A 24,742-nucleotide genomic window follows, 5' to 3' on the forward strand; every position below is an offset into this window, starting at 1 on the left:
ATCTGTCAGACAGAGAATAATAAAACTTTTAACACACTCTGCATGGCCTACACAATCTCTAGCCCCAAGACCACGCCATCCTTCCTGGATCACAGTGGATAAAATTGCTATGCACTCTCACATTATCCTGTTGAGTTTACTGTAACATTATTTTCTTTATATATTCGGTGTTTTGTTTTTCTGTATCTCTCCTACCTACCTCATTTCCTTATCCCTCCATTTGCATTAGAGCGTAAGTACCGCGAGAGCGGGAAACTTGAATATATTATTTTTCACTACATCCCCCATGTATAGAATAGTGTCTTAATATAGCAAGTACTCAATAAATATTAACTGAATGAAAGGATGATTATTGTCTCTCAAAATAACCTTATAAGATGGGTATGATGTTTTTTATACACACGAGAAATGTTTCCTAAAATTGACTAAGCTAAATTAGTGAGTCTCTGGAGTTTGGAAATCATTTGGCATGAATGCATGGTATACTTTCAGCCATTCTCTTTTGATCATGTAGATGTTTACATAATTCTGGTTGAAGTCCTTGGCTAATCATACTGAAAGTAGTACAGACTAGGCATATTTACTATAGCTCATGTAGTTCATTTAGGAAACCTTAGTCTCAAAAATAGTCTTTTGTAATGTTTAATTGAATTTTAATTTTGAGAGAGAGAGAGAGCATGAGGGGAGGGTCGGAGAGAGAGAGGGAGACAGAGGATCCAAGTCGGCTCTTCACTGACCGCAGAGAGCCTGATGCGGGTGCCAACTCACAAACCGTGAGATCATGAGCTGAGCCAAAGTCGGACACTTAACTGACTGAGCCACCCAGGTGCCCCCAAAATAATTTTTTTAGGACCTTAAAAAACAATACTTAATTATCCTTTCTATATTTAAAAGCATGGACAAAAATTAAGATAAACTTGTGTTGTTATTTGTTATTATTTTCTCATCTCTTTAAATGTTTATTTATTTGTTTTGAGAGGAGGGAAGGGAAAAGAGAGAGGGAGCAAGAGAGAATCCCAAGCAGACTCTGTACTGTCTTCACAGAACCTGATGCTGGGCTCAATCTCACAAACTGTGGGATCATGACCTGAGCCAAAATCAGAGAGTTGGACACTCTACCGACTTAGCCACCCAGGTGCCTCATCTCGCCATCTCTTTAAAACTCACTTGAAATTAAAAAAAAAAAAAAAAAAAAAAAAAACCTCACTAATATGATTATGAAAATATCACCACATTGGAATTTGATTTAGGAGATTAGATAGAGATCCCTTTGTAAAGTGACCAAAAAAAACCTGATTAAATATAAAATGTTTATCTTTGAATTTATTCCTGCACTATCTTTGTTAAAATCAATCTTAATACTATATCGAGAAATTTCCTTTGTGTTTTATGGCCAAAGTATTAAATAATGATTTGTTATACTTTCTGAATTTTATATCTGGTAAATCAAAATGTATATCTTGTTAGTTAGGTTACCTATTTTTATATATTACTGTATGAAGCTACCTTTGTTTTTCTCATAAGAATTATAGCTGAAACAAGGAAATTCCCATAAACTATTCTATCTGCTGTTATTTGTTAGCATACTTCACTTCTTAATTTCAAGTATAAATCTGTCAATCTTGCACACACACAGTAGTTATTTATATTAAATCAACTCAAAATTGAGATATAATGTGTTATAAATACAATAAAATGTGAAGTAAAAAGAATTTAACATATACAGAAATAGAAGGAATGAGTAAGTATGAGTTACTACTCATGGTCTCTGTGGTGACAGATCAGCAAGTTCAACAGAGATAAAAATTAGGATGGGTCATTTAAATTTTTACCTTCTTTCTACTTCAGGAAGGCAAAGGCATAAGGAAAATGATTTGTCAGAGGTCTCTAAAGGGTCCTTGACAAAAATAAAGAGATGGTCAGAGGCTTTCCACTGCAGTTGGGGTGAAAATTAGCATCAGGTCTCTATTTAGGAGGTAAGAATGGGCAAGGCATAGAAGTTAAACAAAGTGATTCCTATTCATATATCAAAAACATTGCAGACTCTAAACATGGCTGTATCTTGAAAGGTCAAAGTATGGACTGCTACAGTTTTTTAAAAGTAGAGAAACTAGTTGTCTGGAGCCACCGTGGAGCAAACCATCCAGTTAATCAACTTTTCTGGATGTTTCAACGAGGTCGCTCATTCATAAAGAGCAGCAACAACTTTCTTCTCTAAGCTTTGACTAGTATCTTGAACATCTGCAGGAAAGCAGTTGACTTAGCAGTTTGTGGTGTCAAGAAAAAACCACAGACTTTTGTTGTCATGATGCATTGGAGATTAAATATATTCATGAATATGAAAGTACTCTGCAAACTATAAAGCACCATTGAGATAAAACATAGTTGGGTGTTTTTAGTGTTGAGTTATAATCGTTTAAAATTTATTAGTTTGAAATTCGATTTTCACATTTTCATATTTAAGATGTGTATTGTGTGTGTGTGTGTGTGTGTGTGTGTATTTTCAGATAATCACAAAGACTGTTCTGGTGTGTCCTTGCACCTCACCCGCCTGCCGTAAGTACTTCCAGTTACCCCAGCTCAGTGACAGCTTTAAGATCTTTGAGAACTTAAAAGTGGGAAATCCACTGGATTCATTGTCTATTGCTGTATAACAAATTACTCTAAATTTAGTGGCCAAAACAACAAATATTCTGGGCACAAGCTTAGCTGGGGGCTGTGGCTAGTGGTCTCATACAAAGGCTGTGATCAAAGGCTCAGCCAGGGTTTCAGTCATTGGGAGCGAGGGGTGGAGAGGGGTCCCCTGAGGTAGAGCCACGTCCGGGATTACTCACATGGCTGTTGACAGGATTCAATTCCTTGCTGGCTGTGGGCTGGAGGACTCCCTCATTTCTTGCCTCGTAGGCTCTAAACAAGACAGCTCACAATATGGCACCTGGTTACCATCACACCCAGCAACAGAAAGCAAGAAAGGGCGTGTAAGATAGAAACCATAGCCTTTTTGCAGCCTAATATTGGAAGCTACTGAATAATATAGAAGTCTGATAGGTGAAGAAAAGAGTTGCCACAAATCTTTATACTCTGACTCCTATGGAAAAAAAAGTGAAATTGCATTTGCCTTATTCTGCTTGTTAGAAATAACAAATGCCTAAGTCGAGTTACTGTGCCCAATCCATGCTTAAGGGAAGAGGATTCCACAAGCGCATGAGTGTCAGAGCTAAGATATTGAGAGCTAACTATTGGGAGCTTTATTATAAGCCAGGATTCTCCAGAGAAATCAAACCAGTAGAAAGCACACGCACATGCATGCGTGCACGCACGCGTGCGCACACGCACGCGCACACACACACACGTATAGAGAAAGCCAGATTTACTTCAGAGAATTGGCTTACATGATTGTGGGGGCTGGCAAGTCTGATCTGCAAGGCAGGCTGGAAATTCTGGCAGGAGTCAGCATGCAGACTCGAGGCAGACTCCAGTGCAATCTGGAGGCAGAATTCCTTCCTCTTCCTGGGACCTCAGTCTTTTCTCTTAAGAGACCTACCCACAGGGTGAATGGTAATCTGATTTACTCAAAGTCGATAATTAACATGTTAGTCACATCTAAAGAATACCTTCACAGCTACATCTAGACCAACGTTTGACCAAGCAACTGGGCTATCACTTGCTTCACCAAGTTAACACATAGGATTAACCATCACAGGAGCCATTTAGAGACTGCTTTCCAAGTGCACCATGCCATAAAAATGTGTTTTTAATTCCTTGCCCAGGAAATTAAGTTATTTTAAGAAAAACATCTATTCTACCTCTTTTTCCATATTGTTTTGTTTTAGTTTTCACGTGAATCTTATAGACTGGTGTACTGAAGTATATCTTGTTTTTCTAAGGCCATAGTTTTGATGTTTCAAATAGTTAAGATAAATATTATTGTTTCCTGCAGACAGCCATTAATTGCTGGCATGTACCTTATGATGTCTGTTGACACTGTTATTCCACCAGGAGAAAAAGGTAATTATTTTTTCAGATTTACGATGATCTCATTACTTAATATATAGAAATGCATTTACAGAATATTTTTAATAAAATTTTGAAATGACCAATATCTCTGAAAACTAAAACAATTCTTATTATCATCCTTAGATTTAAAATAGATTTTTGTATTATTCTAAGCCAGTAGCTTATTATCATCCATTCTTTTATTGAGATGCTAAGAATTAAGGTCCATGGGTAGGTAGTAAGTTATGTAAATGAAAGAATAAATCCTGAGTATTTTACAAATCAGTCTTCCATTCTTTAGATGCCAAAAACAAACCTCATAGCATACTGTGACATAAACTTGCTACAGAGAATATCAGGTTCAAAATCAAGAAGTTAGCAAATCTTGATTTGACTCAATCTTCGAATTCAGATATACTGAGCTTAATTCTCTGTTTGTAAAATGGGGATAATAATAGCTGATTCTCCTAAACTTACTAAAAGCTTTTGGAATAAGTGTAATATTATTTATCAATGTATCTGATCTTCTGATGAAAATGCCCTATTAAATATCATTCATTTGTTTTTACTGGGAATCTTTTAAAGCTAATGACAAGTATGGTATCATTGTTACTGCTTACTTATTATCAAAGACATATTTATTGAATAACTACAGTGTTTTAAACTGAAGGGAAAGAGATGTATATGAAGTGGTTCCTTCTCAACAGGAGCTGTCAATCTAATTACCTTAGGTGTTTGCAATTTTTCAAAAATCCTTATTTTCTAAGAAATAAAAACAATTTTTAAGCTTTTTCAACTGCATAAATTTCATGGTAAAAGTAACAGATTAAGCCTATGTTTTTCCTGACGGTATGTCTTGATTTGGTCCTAGACATTTTGTTTGTGAAGGAAATTAAATGTGAGGGCAAGAGGTTATTGCAAGAGGGTAAGAGGTCATCTTAGTAAATTGGCTGGCACATAATAAGCATGTAATATCCACCGAATACATGAATGCATGTCCACTTTATAGGAAAATCCCTGTGCCTAGCATCTTGTACATACTACTACCTATACATACTTTTAGACAAGAATAATGTTGTTTTCCAGCTGGATAGTGACCTGTTTTCTGTGTTTTCATTTCTAACAGTGGTGAATTCGGATATTTCATGCCATTACAAAAAGTATCCAATGCATGTCTTTGCCTATAGAGTTCACACTCACCATTTAGGTAAGAACTTTAAACTATAGGTTAAATTATAAATATTTACCATTGTGCTTGCTAATGCTATAAATGTACAATGTAAATTATATTTGACCTTAAGTCTGTTTCTATGAGAGATGTTGTTGCATAATACCTTGAAATTCTATATTTTTTTCATATCTTTTCATTAAAATACCTAGCGTTTGGGGTTCTGACAATATTCAGATTTTATTTTGAAAAAGGAAAGCAAATAATGCCTTTTATTTTTCTAATACTTTATGATATTATATGATTCTAATTTATGTTCATTACAGGTAAGGTTGTGAGTGGGTATAGAGTAAGAAATGGACAGTGGACACTGATTGGACGCCAGAGCCCCCAGCTGCCACAGGTGTGTAGAAACTAGTTTAATTTTGAGAGAAAAAATGTTAATCAGCAGATAATAATTTTAGAAACCCTCATAGAATCCTTGTGAATGTCTCTAGAATCCTAGCGTCTCTAAATCTACCATTATTCTGTATCTAAGCTGTGTGTAACTGCGTTTTTTACAACTTCCAACTTGATGGTTTCTCTTAACATTTCTAAACAGACGATGAAGCGTGTGTCTGCATGTGTGTGTCTTCATCCTTTCTACCCAGGGCGTGCCAAGCCTCACATTATTAAAGCATGCAGTTCTGGGGTTTATTGGTAATATTAATGAATTGTGTTTATCTTCTTGGCAGGCTTTCTATCCTGTGGAACACCCAGTAGATGTTAGTTTTGGTGACATATTGGCAGCAAGATGTGTATTCACTGGCGAAGGAAGGACAGAAGCCACGCATATTGGGTATGGTTTTGCAAATTTCGCTATTTAAAAGTGTTTTATTGGGGCAAGGCATGATTATAAGTGACATTTATCTTTGTGGCTGAATCACAGACTTTCTCCTATCATGAGCAATTATAATAAATTATATATAGCCTTTTCTCATTTTAGAACTGAGTGATGAGGATAAACTCCAGAACATGTGCTTATTTTTATATGCTTGCCTTCCTCCTTTTTATTCAAAGCCTTCCATATCACACCTCCATATATTATACTTGTCACAAGAGTGTATATTACTTCCTCAGGCTCATTTAATGAAGAAAAACATAATGGAAAATGAAATTTCTTTCTCAAGTGTCCTTTTGCCCTATGGTCAAATTTAGGTAAATATATAGCTTCCACATTTGGTGGTGTCCATTAATTACTCAGAACTGTGATTTTTTTCTGCCTGTTAAAACTTCTATGTATTCATTGTTTTCCAGTTGTTTAGTCAACCAAATGAGAATAATAATATGTAGCACTTTTCTAAAAGAGAACATTGGACTTTAAACAGTTTTTAAATATTGAGCCTCTTTGAAAGAAGTATATTTTTTATAACACTAAGTAAAATTTTCAAAGCACTATAAACTCTTTCAAAAAAGGTTTGCCTAAATTAAAAATGAAAGATAAAGGCCCTTATCATAGTTTTTTGTTGTTTTGTTTTCTTTTGTTTTGTTTTTGCCAGAAAAGAACCAAGGAGCCTTCTTTCCATGTTAAACTAGGTTATAAAATATTTACTGATGCCACCTGGAAGCTGGAATTTTAAACTACTTGTCTTTGATCAAAGAGAATTTATAGAAAGTAGGCACCTGAAAATATACACTAGATGTACTAATGATGATTCTTACAGTGACAACACCAGCTATTGGTTGTCAGGGGAAAGGGAAAAGATGCTGAAGCAAGTAAAAGGAAAAAAAGGAGTTTGAGACAGTGGAATAGGATTTTTTATTTCTCTCTAAGATGATTTTTATATTAATAAACATCAATTTTAAGGCTAAAGATAGAACAAACAAAAAAATTATCGTTATATTAAACAAGAAGTTTCTAAGAGTTTTGCTTTTGAATAAATTTTTTAAGTTTGGGAGTCTTGAGGAAAACAGCAAAATTACTGAGTCGCATGAATGGTAAGTAAGAAAAGGCTTGACAAAGTAGACAAAGTTAGATGTGAAGGAAAGAATTAGACATTTACTTCTCACGTGAAGTAATAGGAGTCACAGGGTATTGATCAGCTATTTTCCACTCTGTTAGCGTAGACCTCCACAGCTTTACTTAAGTACCATTGGTGATTTTATTAACCTTTGAAATAGGTAAACAAAGTAAGAAAAAAATCCCTTTCAACACATTCTGTGTATTAGTGTACAAGTTCAAGTGTGGAATAGGTAGAAATTTTTGCTGAGAGCCCCCTTAGCAATTTGGAAGGACTTATAACTTTGACCAAATTATATCCTTTGAGTGTCCTCTGTGAGGCAGTATCCAACATAAAAACTAGTAACTTGTTAATAGTGCCAAAATGAGAGGCCAAAGTAATCTCAGGAAGGCTCTTTCATTTTTCGGAGTTCAGAACTAATTCCAAATAATTCTAGTTTTTTTAAAAATATGCATTTTGCTTGGGGCACCTGGGTTGCTCAGTCGGTTGAGAGTCTAATTCTTGATTTCAGCTCAGGTCATGATCTCACGGTCATAGGATTGAGCACTGCATCAGGCTCCATGCTGGGCGTTGAGCCTGCTTGAGATCTCTCTCTCTTGCACGTGCACACACACTTTCTCTCTGTCTAAATAAATAAGTAAATAAATAATAAAATAATACCCTAAAGTGACTGTACATCCCATGTGGGCTAAAGGGAATGCCATTTTGAAATATAAATGATAATAGAGGGAAATTACAGGAAATTAAGTTATGGGATGAGCCCATATTCGGAATATTTAATTTATATTAAGAAAGCAATTTTTCCCAGTGAAATGATAAACTGATAAGACAGGCTTGAATAAAATTTGAATATGAATAATAATTCTCATAACAACACATGGTATTCCTATAGCACTAATATGCATTTTAGTTTTAGAAAGGTTATAGCATCAATGCATTCATTTTGTAAAATAATGGATACTACTTCCATAGGGTAGTATAGAATTACAGTTGAGAATGTAAAAAGTAAAAAAAGAAAACCAGTATTTTATGAATCTGTTAAATGATACTCTGTAAAGTTCCTCTCCCTTTTCTCCCTTCCTGCCTAACTCCCAACCCACATACATGAACATGCACTCCCTCTGGGCACAGGTGTGAGCCATGAGCAGGAAGCCTACTAAGATGCAAGCCCACTTACCTGCAGGTCATATGGGGCTAGGAGATGTCCCTCCATGTCCTGGAAGAACCACCTGCATCAAATGTTTAACTTTCTTCTTCTGCAGCCACCTGGAAATTAGGTTTTATGGGGAAATTCTATCAGTGACCTACCAGGATTTTCAGCTGAGTATTCTTCCACCCAATCTGAGCTTAAGTTTGTAGTAAGCTAAAAATCTTAGGACTGGAGAAAATTTTGCCTGAGTGGAACAATGATAGTTAAAAGGCTTTTAAAAAGCACTTTTTAAAAATAGGGACTGATATTTTCATAGCAGGGACTCAACAAAAAATACAACCATTAAAAAATGGTGGATTTGGGGGGGGGGTGGTGCCTGGGTGACTCAGTCAGTTAAGCGTCCGACTCAATTTCAGCTCAGGTCATGACCTCACGGTTCCTAGGATCAAGCCCCATGTCAGGCTTTTTTGCTTATGGCATGGAGCCTGCTTGGGATTCTCTCTCTCCCTCTCTCTGCCCCTCCGTGCTTTCTCTTTCTCTCTCTTAAAATAAATAAACATTTTCGAAAAAACAAGGGGATTTTGGGGCATCTGGGTGGCTTAGTCAGCTGAGCATCTGACTCTTGGTTTTGGCCCAGGTCATGATCTCGCATTTTGTGGGTTCACACCCCGCATTGGGCTCTGCGCTGACAGTGCACAGCCTGCTTGGGATTCTCTCTCTCTGCCCCTCCCTGGCTTGCTTTCTCTGTGTCTCTCAAAATGAATAAATAAGCTTAAAAAAAATTGATGGATTTAAAATAAGACGTATTAATTTACTTAATGGTAATATTTTTTAACCTAGATATATTAAATTTCTTTTTAAATAGTAAATATGAACATGTCTTAGACAAAGTTGCACCGATGTATATACTGGCAACATAGTACTACCTAATTTATGTAAAAGCAGTATTTTGTGGCTGACTGCAGTACCTATTTTATATTCAATATGAGACTTCTCTAAATTCGTTTCTAACATTTAGTCAAGTTTAAACAAACCAAAAAAGAATTTTATTAAGTCAGTTAATTAAGCCAATTAAGTCAGTTAATTTCCCAGAAAGTTTATATGCTAAATTTTTAAATTGACTCTTGAGAATTGGTAGATAATATTTACCTATTTGGTCATTTTTCTTGGTCGTATTTTTCATTTGGAACCAGTTATTTCATGTACATATGAGAATGTCTGATGGATATTCATAGATATCAAATACAATACTTTAATCAACATTTTAAAGTGTATTATATGCAAAGATAAAGGTATATGATCAATAACTCCTTAATGTATAAGTTTAAAAGCACCATGAAACCCCTTATGAAACAATCCGAAGTTTTGAAAATTAAGGTTTTTTTTTAACGTTTATTTATTTAAAAAAAATTTTTTTTAACGTTTTATTTATTTTTGAGACAGAGAGAGACAGAGCATGAACGGGGGAGGGACAGAGAGAGAGGGAGACACAGAATCGGAAGCAGGCTCCAGGATCTGAGCCATCAGCCCAGAGCCCGACACGGGGCTCTAACCCACGGACCTCGAGATCGTGACCTGAGCTGAAGTCGGATGCTTAACCCGACTGAGCCACCCAGGCGCCCCCATTTATTTATTTTTGAGACAGAGAGAGACAGAGCATGAACGGGGGAGGGTCAGAGAGAGGGAGACACAGAATCTGAAACAGGCTCCAGGCTCTGAGCTGTCAGCACAGAGCCCGACACGGGGCTCGAACTCACGGACCGTGAGATCATGACCTGACCCGAAGTCGGACGCTTAACCGACTGAGCCACCCAGGCGCCCCATGAAAATGAAGTTCTTTAAAGTGTTCATATTTCTTTCCAAAATTAGTATTTCCCATCATTCTTTTTTTTTTTTAATGGGATTAGGGCTGAGGGCATGATCAATGGAAGGAGTATCAGAGTCACAGTGTACAACAAGATTTGGGTTTCTTTAAAATGGGACATTTGAGAATATTTTGTACTTTCTTAAACCTCTATTACATATGTTTATATGAAATAATATATTTTACTAAAACCTTCACAGAACATAGATGATAAATAGGTAGATAGATAAATAGATAGCTATAAATATTTTTCTGGAATGCCTTAGACCAAGTTCATAAAATTAACCTGACTCAGCAGTATGATATATTAGGGGTAACTGGTTATGCCATAACAAGTTGTAAACATTTATTAAAATAGATTATTCATTCTTTCCTTCAACAAATATTTATTGAGGGCTTAACAATTTTCAGGTTCATCACACTTTGTCAGATTGAGAGCTAGCTGATATAAAAAGTAGTAATCACATAAGCACTTTATTTTGCTTGATGAAAGACCTGCACCACTGTAATTTTGGAATACAGCTGGTACTAGGAGGCATTGTTCAGGGAATCACATTGGCATTAGGAAATGCATAAAGGGCTATTCAACAGAGCCAGGGCCTACGTGTGAACACAGCCTCCCAACATACTTTCTCATGTTAATAGTCATTAGGTTGACAGAGTTGAATTGCACATGTTGTTCTTTATGGAAAATAAGGGTAGATGTGTCAGAATTCTCCCTTAGGAATACAGAAAGCAGTTTGATTTTTTTTTAAGTTTATTTATTTATTTTTGGGGGGAGCATGCACATTCATTTGCATGTGAGCAGGGGAGGGGCAGAGAGAGGGAGAGAGAGAATCCCAAGCAGGCTCCGTGCTGTAGCACAGAGCCGACACGGGGCTCGATTTTACAAACCTGGAGATCATGACCTGAGCCAGAATCAAGAGTTGATGTTTAACCAAAAGCAGTTTGATTTAATATCATATTTTTTTATTACTGTTGAGTGGAAGAAAGAAGGATGTGGAATAAAATAGGCAAATTAGTTTGCTGATATTAAGAGTGTCTTGAGTCCTAACCCATTTAAGAAGTGATAGTTTCCCTGTCAGATAGGAACTCAGAGTTACCTCAACTACAAGTTCAGTTATGGATGGAAAGGAATAAAGTATGACTCTTTTCTTTCTCTTTAGCTCTTTAATGAAATTTTCTGTATGACAGCAAAGATTCTTAAGTTATTTGACCAGCTCAATTTTGTATCATAAAATCGGTATCTTAAAAAAACTATATTGGTGAGCAGATTATGCTATCTCACAGGCATGTGTTTAGAGATGAACATGGGCATGATGTTCCCATACAGGTAAAATATGGGAGGATCTGTCCATGGATTGGTTGCAAGTTTCATTTATTACTATATAAATTTATTAAGATTTTACTTTCACTAATTGGAGAAGCATACATGATTATTTTGCTTTCCCTCTCTGCATGATGATTCAAGGTCTCCTAAACTAGAGCCACATCTTGAATTTCTTCTCCCTCATCTCTGTCCCTTGATCTATATATTTTACTTCCTTTTGAACAGGGGAAGGGTAGATAATATGGTGAGAGGTTCTGGTTTTATTACTTTGACACCAGCCATTTCTTTTATAGCGCATAGTTTTCTGACCAACTCCAGCAATGTTAAAATGGAATTCTTAGGAATGATGTTTTGACACATGAAGATCTGTGTAGTGAACAGGTGTTTGTTTGGGATTGCACCTCACCATTTGCTTATATTTCACGGGAGAAGCAATTACACTGACAGGTATCAGATTCAGAGAATGAGAAGCCAAATGACTTTTAAAGCATGAAAAGTGCTTCCCATGGCAGGGATTCATTCCTCTGGTCTCTCAGGGGCTTTACATTTTCAGACCTTACAGAAACTACATCCCTGTTTTGAAAAAAAAAAAATTTCCTTCCCTTGCTGATGTCATTCTGTTGCTATGGAGAGGAAGAGAGTGCCACATGACATTGCTGGAAAAATCACCACTGACGTATTTTTGTAGAGCAAATAGTCCACTTCATAGCTTGTTTTTTATTAGCAGAGGCTTGCTAAAAATTGTCAGAACACCAAAAAGGAAACATTCATCTGCGCAAACTACCTTGGAAATGAAAGTCTCATGATGGTGTACCAAAATAATTCCCTCCTAATAGTAATGCAGAGAATGAAATACATGATAACCCACATGAAAGAAAGAAGAAAACATGTTTTAAACTACTAGGCATAACTTATATTATTTGGAACTTTTATCTTGGAAATGTCTATCCCACTGTTTTATTTTATTTATTTATTTTAAGTTTATTTATTTATTTTGAGAGAGAGAGAGAGAGCGTGCACGAGCATGTGTAAGCAGGGAAGGGTTGGAGAGAAAAACAGAGAGAGAGAATCCCAAGCGCGCTCCATACTGTCAGCAAAGAGCCCAACATGAGGCTCAACCTCACAAACTGTGAAATCATGACCTGATCCAAAACCAAGAATCGGACACTTAACTGACTGAGCCACCCACACACCCATCATCGCACTGTTTTAAAATCTATTTTTAATATTGAGTCTTTCAGTTGTTCAGTGCTGCCCCATGGAGGTCTGAGTCTTTAGAAGAGCTTAGGATTGCTTTCATTTTGTATCACTCCTGAGGCTCCCTTTTCTTCCCTGGTGTAGAAGCCAAGGTGCCAGTTCAGGTTTCAGGGATACATTTATGATGTCTTAGGGTCAGTACATGACTCTCCGTTCATGTGACCATGAGGAAGAAGGCAGTTACCCAAAGCAAGATCCTAGACTCTCAGGGTTAAATGGAAGAAGGCATTTTTGAAGGCTTGTAAATAATATATGACATTCCTGTTAAAGTGTCCTGAATTTTACCGTTATTAAATGAATAATTAAGATTTTTCTGTCAGAAAAGTACTTTGCCCAATCTCTGAGTTTTAGCAAATGGAAGAAGGGCTAAAGAATAAAAGGACTTAAAAGAGGAAAGAATGGCTGCTTAAATGCCATTTCCATCTGCCGTACTTGGTACTGCATGGAGTGAGTGCGAATGGATACTCCATTATGAAGTGGAGATAGGCCTTTGACACTGTGCTTTAGATACTAAAAACTGTGATGGGCTTTAATGAAAGCTATAAAATAAGTGCACAATATTTCCACCTCTGAACCCATTGCTGGCAGATTTACTGGTTGTGTTTTTCTTGCATTAAGAATGTGTTTTATGTGAATGGCTGATTTGTTATGTCTTGTTTTTTTTTTTTTTGCTTGCAGTGGCACATCTAGTGATGAAATGTGCAACTTATACATTATGTATTACATGGAAGCTAGGCATGCAGTCTCTTTCATGACCTGCACGCAGAATGTAGCTCCAGATATGTTCAGAACCATACCACCGGAGGCCAATATTCCAATTCCTGTGCAGTCTGATATGGTTATGATGCATGGACATCACAAAGGTAAAATGGGTATTAATTTACAGTACAATGATTTCATATTTTATATTTTCTTGCATATCACACTTGACTGTATGATTAATATTTAAAATCACCCTCCTCCTGTCACAATCACTTGTATACACAATCCAATTCCCACTTTCCCTTCTTTTGTAACCTGTCGTCCCTCCTGACATGTCCCCATCAAAACAGTTAAAGTGAAAAATCTCAACTGGTGATGAAACAGATTAATTTGGGGGCCAATTCCAGAAATGTACCTCTTTTTTTCATTCAATTCATGTTTTCTAGTTTCCCCATTTGATTCCTTCCATAGCAAGTAATGACTTATGTAATTTATGAATTTATACACCATGTTCTGAAGAGTGCTTCAGTTTGCCAATGAAAATGGTGATTGTCTCCAACCATACCCTAAATTATCTATTTTAATGGGCCTCCTCAAGCAAAGAAGAGTTTGTGATTTATGAGGCATTTCTAATCTTGGCCTTTTTGGTCTCATTCTCAGAATTGTTGATGAACTTGCTCTTCCTCTGCAAAATGATCATACTGATTGTCATTTTGTTAGTTTAAAATTGCAAAACCCACACCCTGTTTTATTGGATGAAGTATGCTGAGACTTCATTGAGTTTTACAAGTTCAATCTTAAAGTGCCAGAGCACCTTCTTATATCTTTCTATTAGAAATTTTATGAATGAAGTTTACATAGCAATTAGGTCACTTATTAAGATCTTAATATATTTATAGAATGTGCCTTAAAATGTTCTTAAAATATCCTTAAAATTTCAGTAAGTTCAATTTTTAAAATTATAAGCAGTTTTATTAATGCATTTTTAGTTTGGTATCATGTATGTATTACTGAAAGGGTAGTTGATTTAATTATTAAGTCAGAAATCTTCTTCTTAATTGGTGGTTACACTGGAGATTTTTGCGAATTAAATTCTTAATGCTTTTGTTTTTATGAAACATAAGACCCTGAAAATATTTTTACGTTGACGGCATATTTCCAATAAGCTATTTAAAGTATATGATATATCCCACAAATTTATGCTCAGTTTTTTTGATCCTTTACAGAAACAGAGAACAAAGATAAGACTTCCTTACAACAGCAGCCAAAAGGAGAAGAAGAAGTGTTAGAACAGGGTATGTATGCATAGTTTTATAACTTGACCTATAAAAGTGTTCATACTCCAATTGGGCAACCAAATCTTAAAGTTACTAAGATATTTTAGGTCTTACCAGCCTCGATCCCTGTGTATTGCTGTGTTTATATAATATATAATTCATGAGAAAATGGTCAATTGTTGTACTTTAGCTTTGAAAGTAAAATTCCTTGATGTAATAATTTGGACCTATCAGATATTTCTTTGTTTTGGTTTACTTAATATTGTATCTTTTATATATAGCGCAAATATAATTGTTAGAAACATTCATTGGGCAGCATTTTAAACTTGAAAGGACTTTACCATTTAAAATCTTGTGTATTTTGTATGGTATGTTCATTGACTGTATTTAAAATAAATTAGGACTTAAACTTGCATCTGGCCTCTCTTAAGTCTTCTCTGCCTTCAGTAAGGTAGGTGGGATTACCAACTTAGGCATTTATAGTTTTATATTAAATTGCCATCTGATGAATCAGGAGAGCATCCTTCTTCCTCTGATCCATTTATTTGAAGCTGTAATACTTGGTCCTTGCATGTCATACACTGCGTATCTTGGCACTGAAAAATATTTTCCTCAATTTTTTCTTACTAGTTGTTTCAAAGATGATACTTTGTGTTATGTGTTGGAGTATGTTATCTTATCAAGTCTTTTTGGCCTAGATAGGATATATTTTAAAACATTAATGTTAATGCAAACATACTTCTTAGGACAACATAAAGTGTACAGGAAATAGATATTTTCTATTGGCAACAGACAGAAATTTCTCACTCTTTGGATATTGTAAACCACTATTGGAATTCTTCAGAATGTATCTAGGAGGTCTAGGACAAAGATAACACTCTTGCATTAAGAGTATCTGCAAAATTAAAGAATACAGACTTTTTAAAGGGAAACATGCACTCTGAAAGGGAAATAAGGTAAACCGTAATAGAAATGTTTTTTCAGTTATATAGAGTATGTTCCATAGCATCTCATTCCAACAAAATGGCCTTTGGGAAAAATAAAATAGGACTTTAGCTCAAAGTTGTTGGTACTTTTCTGTTGAGTCAAAAAAAGGGAGATGATGTTATACTAAATGGCTCATACTAAACTATTGAGTATGATTTAAATTAGCTAAATTTATCAATCCTTTGTGTATAATTGTAAGGAAGTTAGTAATTATAACCTAAATATGGTAGTAGTAGTAATAGTGTTTGTTATAATTGTACTGAAATTTGATCAGACTTAAAATGAATCATTTCAGTTTTGATAATGAACACACTGTTTGGAATATATGTCTTTGAAATAACTTGAGTCATCTTCGCATACTCTTCCAAATAGTAACATATGTGATACAGTATGGAATGAGACCATCATTTAGTAGATGTGTCTAATAAAAAGGTAAGTTTCTATGGAAACTTAGGCTGGGCTGTGTTTTCCTTTTCAAGTTTGTTGAGTTGATCAAGGGAGACACTGAAACTTCTGAAAGGTTAGAAACCCAAAAGTTTCACTAGGTGAAGAACCTTAAATGTCAAGTTTAACCTGTTCTTTTCAAATAAGATTTAGGACGGGTCTATCACTTATGCCTAAAAACCAAATTCTTTAAAACACTTTCATGTTTTGCCAGTCATTTACCCTTTCACATCTGATAGCATACATATAATATTAAGAAGTTTAAATATATCCAAAGACTTACTGATTCCAGAGAAGAATTCCACGGACACAGAAGAAATTATTTTCTTATAGTTAGTGCTTTATTCTACTTACGAATAAAAGTTCTGTAAAGTTATTTCACTTGAGAAGAAAAAATATTCTTCTGACTGAATTTTCATACTACCGAAAATGGGCTATGGCATTCACATGTTGACATTAGTGGGTCCATCAAAATGTCACCTCCCAGGTTATTTGAAGACAGATACCTAACCAAAAACCATTCAATGTCCATTGTAGCCTATATATTATTCTACAGGCCTTTGGGGACCACCAGCCTGTAAGTTAGAGAATATAAAGGTATGCCAAATGCATATTTGTACACACAGTCCATTTGATTCGCTAATGAGGTCAATCTGTCTCCTTGCGCTACACGTGGCGAATCTACTCATTACTGAGAGAGTAAGTACCCCATTCTTCTGAAAGATGTTGATTTGCACAAAATGTGTATTTGTATTCATTCCCTGAGTTGATAGATTGATCAGGGCTCTAATTATTCAGATAAATTATGCCACATCTGCTGATTTTAAAGTAAACCCTCCAACTCAACCTCCTGCCTTATTTTGGTGCTCTGGACAAAACAATTTATGTTCAGGTACTCCTCCAGGTTGTACTGATTCTTTTAATATTTTAAATCCCTAATAAATAAAAGCCATGAATCATTTCAGTTGTGCTAGCCACAAGTTAACAGACAGCATCTATGTTGGTCACACAGAGGATGTCAGATCCCCAATGGAAATAGAACACTTGTGGAGCAGGAAAGAAAAGACCCCAAATGTCAGAAAGGCAAGTTCTATACCCATCAGTAGCTAAATAATAGAGATAGTTCTTCCTGGAGAATACAAACAATATTATTTTTACTTCCTATCTTAATACATTGGAAAGCATACAGGAAGATAAAGGTCAAGATATATAATAAATGCTCCATTGGAAAGAAGGGATGACTTTTATTAAGGTAGTAAAAAAAGAGAGAGAGAGAGAAGTATTCATATGCTATAGGCTGAAAAAAAAATGTAGCTGTGTCACATTATTTATCTGATACTCTGTTTCTCCAGAAGGAATAGAAGTGGGGTGTTTTTGAAATTCGAATCACTGAAATTGCTAGCTATTAATTTTTGTCAGGATATTAACCTTGATTGGAAATTTTACTAGAGTTTGAAAGAGACAGCTCAGATCTATGAATCTATGTAGTACTGCCCAGCCTATGCTTACAAACACACTTACCTTCTGCAGTATCCTTGTATGTGTTTGCGTCCTGTAGAACAAAATTTGGTGTAAGGCAAATGTATCTCAGACCTTATCTCAAAAGATGTAATTATGAAGACATCAGAAGAGCCTCATTGTATGACAGCTTTACCTATCAGGTTGTCCTGGATCGTACAACAATGAGACACATTTTAGTGAAGCTTTAATTAAGTCTGTGGGAGGGCGGTGGGGGCGGTCTGAGTTGTTAAATAATATTCATTTAAAAAAATATGGAATTTAAGGAAAAGTATAAAGAATCAAATAAAAATCATCCATTATTCCCAGAAATATGGATTATATGGACATCTTTGTGTGAAATATATATTATATATACATTATTTTAATAATGTTTAGATCATATATGCACAGTTTTGTCTCCTTTTTTTAAAATATTGTATCTTGAATATTTCTTCCAACTACAGAAATCACTAGCAAGCATGATTTTTAATGCCTGCATAGTATGTGTATATTCCTACCTATACTGCTTTGAAAATAGCCTGTTTGCCTGTAGGTGAGTTAATCTGTTAATGAGTTGATTGTGTCTGCCTCCAAGCAGAAAAACACTAATAGGTATTCAAAATGAACTGAAATGTTACTGTCCTTTGAAAACACTGTAAGTGAGGAATCACCTATATCTGTAATAAGTACAGTCAGCTAAACAGTACGACTCAATTAGACATTGATTCTGAGTGGAGAAAATGAATCCCAGGAGACTTCAGAATGAAAGGGTGGTGTTGAGGTTTCCCAGAGCAGACACATGAACATATCCTTTACTTATATCTTATGGTTGGCACTTTTAGGAAAGTAAAGTGTGTTTTGTAATTTCTCTATATTTCTTATGCGTATGACTTCTCATATACGTTCGCTCTACCTGTGGTACAACCTGAGCTTTCTTTCAACATTGTTTGGGTGAGGAGCTTGGGCTGAAACAAGGAAGCTTACCAGCTTCAAGCAAGCATCAATGCAACTACTATTAGGAGTGCTGATTTTGAGTGTTTCTCTCCTTTATAATTCAAAGTATAAGGTGCAGTATTGAAATTCTGCATTGAATTCTGCATTCTGCAATGAAATTCTGAACATTGAAATTCAGTGTTAGTTGTATTGTGAAGATTTGATGTCTTAAAAAAAAATCATGGCAGAATTGAAAGTCAAAATCTACAATGCCAGTTGTCCTTGTTATTATACATTATGCTCTAGACAGCATTGCTTTTGCTGCAGAAAGGGCCTTTTAACATGTTTTACTCGGTTTTCTCCAAACTCTTCTCATTGTAGTCTTTGTGCCCTCATATAATCAATCTTTCTACTCAAAGGTCAGCATGAGTGACTATATTCCCAAGGCAGGGAGAATATGACAAAAATACAATTTGTAGAGGGAAAACACTCCATGACCCCAGATAGTTAAAGGTCTTCAGACACCTTCTGTGAAACAGGATAATTTCACCCTGGTTTTATGCTAACAAAAATGAATTACCATTGGCATGTTTTATCAAATAAGCAGAATCAAGGAAACAAGGTTTCAAGTTTAAAAGACAATAGTCTACTGCAAAAGCTTGTTAAGGTGACAGTTGGTAAACCATTTATAGAGGAGTGGAGCAAAGTCCGGGCTTAATCACACAATTTGTATTTCTTTGCTTTATTCAAAATAGAATACTTCATTCATCCCTTAATAAAGTCCAAATGGTTTTAGTAGCATCTTCTTGGCTAATTCTAAGCGCCCTCATTGCCACTTTGCTGTTTGAAAGAAGTTATAATTCTTGTTTGTATTCCTATTCGCTAAAAATTTATCGGTTTGTTATGATTTATGAGCAGCTCACAAGTCTTTACATATTGAACTCATCTATCAAACGCAATTCTAAATACCCCCCAAGGCTCTGGGAAGCTGAGTGGATGCTGTTTTGAATTGGTTTCCTAATAGCAGAATAGGCAGATGAGAATGATCATTTATCACACAGTTGTGCTTTCTGATACAGATCTGTGTGCATGGTAGTTGCAGAAGCCATCATCTGCTAACTTCTCCTTTTTTATATTTGTCTCATTTTCTTAGGAAAAGGTGCAGGGAGAAGCTCATTTCTGATTGTTCAATTCAGTAGGAGGAAAAAATAATAAAGTTCACTTCTTTTGAGATCCTTGAGCTGTCATCATGATCATGCTTTATTTCTCTAAGGCTAGTGGGATAAATGTTAGTGTTAAGTAAGTGCTGAATAAACCAAATCAACTAACCAGAAAGGAAAATCAACTATGACTGAGTTACAAACCAAAAATACTAAAATCTGAAAAGAAATGCTTTTATTTCTCCATTCCTCATATCTCTGTCATTAATCAGTTACATTGCACATTGCAATCTCACTAGCTTAGTTACTTGGCATATTTTGTCAGGGGTTAAACGCTGATGAACATCCTATTTACTTTCCATGTACCATAGAAATGACAGAGCAATAACGAGCGTTATTTGGTTTGGGTAATGAAGTACTAGTGGTATGTGTGGGAAATAGGACTTCATAGTCTGAAGATTACCACGATGTTTCTGATTATTTTTTTAAATGCCTCCACAATTAAGATTTTTCGCTGTCTAGGAGTGCCTGGGTGGCTGACTCTCGATTTCCACTCAGGTCATGATCTCACGTCAAGAGATCAAGTCCCACGTTGGGCTCTGTGCCGACAGCACTTTGGAGCCTGCTTGGGATTCTTTCTCAAAAATAAATAAATAAGCTTTAAAAAAATATATTCTTAAAGATTTTTTACACTGTCTAAAAGTAGAGATACTTATTTTTTTTTCCAATAATTTTAAAGCATTTTATTAAAAAAAAAACTCATGGGGCAATTTTTCAATGTATGTTTTTATTTCAGTTTGATCTCACTATATTCCTGAAGGTAAGCCAGAAAAATTTTCATGTTGATGGCAGGGAATGCGAATGGTCCCTACTAAAGAAAAAAGGCCCACTGAGTCATGAAGTAGTTAATGCAAGCATACAACTTAACACATTGGGAGTTTAATTGGTAGTGTTTTAGATTTTCTTCTACTGTGCTGTGTACTTTTTCCTGGCACATTAGCTGCTAGCACAGTTATGTTTTCCAAATCCAGACCCACTCAGCCAAATGACATAAAAGAACTAGAACATTTGTGCATTCTATAAGAATCAAAGCTTGAGTGAGAAAAAAATAAATGGACTCACTGCAGCCTAAAATCATCAAAGAAATATTTTTATTTCTACTGATGCAGAGGCAAAGGGTGACATTTTTGACAAATTATTATTCATCCCATAATAATTTACTGGGTAGCTGCTGTGATAGGAATAGTACTAATCACTGGAAATACGACAATGTGTAAGAAATGAGAGATTTTTAATGTTTCCATAAAAAATCACATTTATCCCTTGCCACTTGTCCCTTCTCAGATAATTTAAATGTACCATTTTTTTAAGAAAATCTTAGAGAGTTTGATCATACTACACATAAGGTATATTAGAAGTGGGAAGTGAAAACTATTGAAGAGAACAGAAAACGCTCCTACTTTTTCAAACCAAAGGTAGCCAGTCATTATTCTTTAGGCCAGCTTTGTCAAATCACTATGGTATGGAGGTATTAACTAGTTTACAAGCATCTTATGTTATGATGTGGAGAAGGCAGGCCAGCAAAGGACAAAAAGAAACTTGTTCAGTTAAAGAGCACACCTGGCACAAAGCTCAGAAGACAGTTCATTTAAATAGAAAAACAAATATAGTAAGATTGACAGGTCTGAGGTAAATTCACAGGAGTTTATTAGCCACTATAGGGAAAAAAAAAAAAAGTGGAACCTGGATCCAGTATAGTCATCAGTTAGAAGGTGTGCCCTTAATACAGGTTGCTCCTTCAAATCCCAGTTCACCTTCCTACCAGATGTGCAGGTTTGTACTGTACCATTGATTTCCTCATCTCAACTGAAGACAGTAAGTATTTTGTAGAGATGAAATGTGTTAAATCATATACAGCAACTCAGCAAAGCAACTAGGTAATGCAAAGCTCACAAAAAATTTTAGCTATTACTATTGTCATGTGCAGTTTATAAAGTACTTGTTTATCCTCTTATCTCTGTCAACAATAGGTAGGGTAACTGTACATCCCAGTTTTGCCAGAATTGTCCCATTTTATACCTAGTATAAATTTTACCATTACCCTTTTTCTTCTCAAATATGTCCCAGTTTGGGAAAGAAATTATATGGTCATCTTAGCAGTGGGAGCCAGAATAAAATTAGAGAGTACCCCTGAGAAGTATATAGATTGACAGAGCCGAGAAAAAGGTGGGGCATAAGCAAGGACTGTCCAGGGAAGCAGGCAACCATGAATCAGAAGTCAGTTCCACAGAGGTAGAACAGCTTTATACCATTACAGACAGATTTTGACGTTGAAGGCAGGGATGAAAATCCATTCTGAGGAAGGAGGGGAAGAGTCTTTAAGCACGCCAATCAGATGATAAGAATCCCAAATGAGTCCTGGTGGTAGGGAGGGAAAAAATGATGTTGACATATCAGCATTGATGAATCAGTTGATTCACTGGTGAGAGAGGGATGAATCCAGTTTTCTGGATTGATGGACCCAAAACATGCTTCATCATCAAGACAGATACTATAAAAAGATAAAGTATGGGGAGGAGATTAAGAGCTCAGTTTAGGACAGGTTGAGTTCAAAATTCCTATGAAACAGACGTCTAGGTGGAAATTTCCACAGGGTGGTTTTATAAATCAATTTGGTATTAGGAGAGCTCCAGATATGAGGGTCATTTGTCTGGAGGCAGCAACTTAAGCCTTGTGAATGGCTGATATTTCTCAGCAGGAAGAGGCCTTAGCCAGCGGAGAGAAAGGATGCCAGGGACAGACCTCAGAAAACAACATTTTCATATGTTGGGGAGAGGAATATGAGAAAGCAAAGGTGACAGGTAGAGGAGATCTAGAAAGAACAATGTTATAAGCAGAGAGTTTCTGAAGGGACTTTTCAGCAGTGCTGCATGCCGCTGATAGGTTAAGATGGCTGTGGCAACTAAGAGCTCTTGAGCAACTCATGTGGAAGTCATACAGGGATGAATGAAGAAGTGGAATCAGATGCCTTTGGCTTGGGAAGGAGAGAGGATGTTGTGAGCAAGGATGAAGTAGCCTTGCACGGTCCAATATGGTAGGCGCTAGCCACATGTGGTTATTTAAATTGGGGTATAAATTAATTAAAAGTAAAATTAAAAACTAAACTCCTCAATCACATTAGCCACATTACAAGTTCTCAGTAGCCCCACATGTCTAGTGGCGTCATGTTGGGCAGCACAGGAACAGGGTATTTCCATTATCACAGAAAGCACTGTTAGGCCATGTTGGAACTTGGAAAAGGGAAGGCAGAAAAGTCTGAAAGATAGACTGTGTCAGAGGAGGGTCTCCCTTGCTTCCATGACCCACTCAAGATAAATGCAGGCTGAGTGTGCTTTTATCCTGAGTCAAGTCTTTGGCAAAGAGGCTGAATTAGGAAAAGAAAAGGAAGCAAATAGGAAAGGCTCCAGAAGGTAGTGAGAGGGCTGGCATCCAGAACACTGGAGTAGGGATAGTTCTTTCTCCAAAAATAGACTTAAGAAAAAAGAGAGAAAGCGCAAGTACAATTTACTTTGGCAAAGCGAGGACGCAAATCACTACAACAGCCATAGTGACTTGAGAAAATATAGGGCTGTAAAGTTAAAGAAACCTTTTTTTTTTTCTGTTAGGAAAATCCCAATACCTGTATATGAGATAAGAACTGATTTTTTTTTTTTAAGTTTAGGTAAACAATAGCTGGAAACAGATGCATGTGCATGTTACAACTGGAATTTATGTCTTTTTTGCTGGTAATTAGCTATAATTTAGTGATACCTCCTTTATGATATACGTGGAACTGGGCCTTGTACATTAACTTCTTTAAATCCACCAAAGAATTCTTAAAGGTAGTGGTCATTGTCTATATAATGTTAAGGCACAAAATAGCTACTAAGCGTCAGGGTTGGATTCAAAGAAGAGTGTGCAGTATACCCCAGACACTGGGCAGTAACAATACAGTGAAAGACCTGTGGGCCATATGTGCACATAGCTAAGACCCCTAATTTGATAGTCAAGGAAGGCTTCTTGGATATAAGTAACACCTCAGTAGGATCTGAAGGCTTAGGAGCTAGTTGGTTACTGGGGAGCAATTGTCCCAGGAAGAAGAAACAACATTGTAGAGTGACATTGAAGGAAGGGGAAGTCCAATACGTGTGTAACATAAACTGAGGAGAAAGAAAGGAATATTGAGAAATGAGATTGGGGTAGAGACCCCACAACTTGCTCCATTAGTTTTCTACTCCATCCACTGCACTCAAGGTTAGATATACCTGGCACAGAAAAATATTTAACATCTCAGGATTCCATATTTCCAATACCCCAGAAGCGAAAGAAAAACTCTCTAGTTTGTGTGTAAGAGTGTAAGAGATAGCCATCTAGTGGTCTCTCTCTCTCTCTCTCTCACATGTCATCTCTATAAATGAGATGCAGCCCTAAATTTCATTTCATAAGGCCAGTGCAATCTGTATGCAGCGAAGCCTAATACATTGCTAAAGGTTTACTTTCCTCACCCAATGATAACTGTAAATGACAATTTCAAAGGAACTGGAGTGCTGTGCATTTCATATTTTATCACAGCTTTTAGATTTTTACTGACAAACCTGAAGAACCATGCATAGTTGCAAGTCTGTGTTCCTCCATCAATATTAGACTAATGACATGGATTCAAGTTTTAATTTTTTTTTAACGTTTATTTATTTTTGAGACAGAGAGAGACAGAGCATGAACGGGGGAGGGTCAGAGAGAGGGAGATACAGAATCTGAAGCAGGCTCCAGGCTCTGAGCGGTCAGCACAGAGCCCGACGCGGGGCTCGAACTCACGGACCGCGAGATCATGACCTGAGCCGAAGTCGGCCGCTCAACCGACTGAGCCACCCAGGCGCCCCGGATTCAAGTTTTAAAATTCTGGTTTTTACTCATTCCTGAAATAATCTTGTGTTT

General features: G+C 36.2%; 1 protein-coding gene across 13 annotated transcripts in view; it reads left to right on the forward strand.

Annotated features, from left to right (window-relative positions):
* PAM (peptidylglycine alpha-amidating monooxygenase) overlaps nt 1-24,742 on the forward strand; it is a 274,684-nt gene that overhangs the window by 204,874 nt on the left and 45,068 nt on the right. For all 13 annotated transcript variants that reach the window (XM_042990810.1, XM_042990811.1, XM_007074957.2 and 10 more), the window contains 7 exons: nt 2,508-2,556; nt 3,941-4,008; nt 5,123-5,203; nt 5,491-5,567; nt 5,899-6,002; nt 13,444-13,628; nt 14,694-14,762. In XM_042990810.1, coding sequence (XP_042846744.1) covers nt 2,508-2,556; nt 3,941-4,008; nt 5,123-5,203; nt 5,491-5,567; nt 5,899-6,002; nt 13,444-13,628; nt 14,694-14,762 — 633 coding nt within the window. The remainder of the gene's footprint in view (nt 1-2,507; nt 2,557-3,940; nt 4,009-5,122; nt 5,204-5,490; nt 5,568-5,898; nt 6,003-13,443; nt 13,629-14,693; nt 14,763-24,742) is intronic.

Source organism: Panthera tigris, chromosome A1, assembly GCF_018350195.1.
Source record: "Panthera tigris isolate Pti1 chromosome A1, P.tigris_Pti1_mat1.1, whole genome shotgun sequence".
NCBI lineage: Eukaryota > Metazoa > Chordata > Mammalia > Carnivora > Felidae > Panthera > Panthera tigris.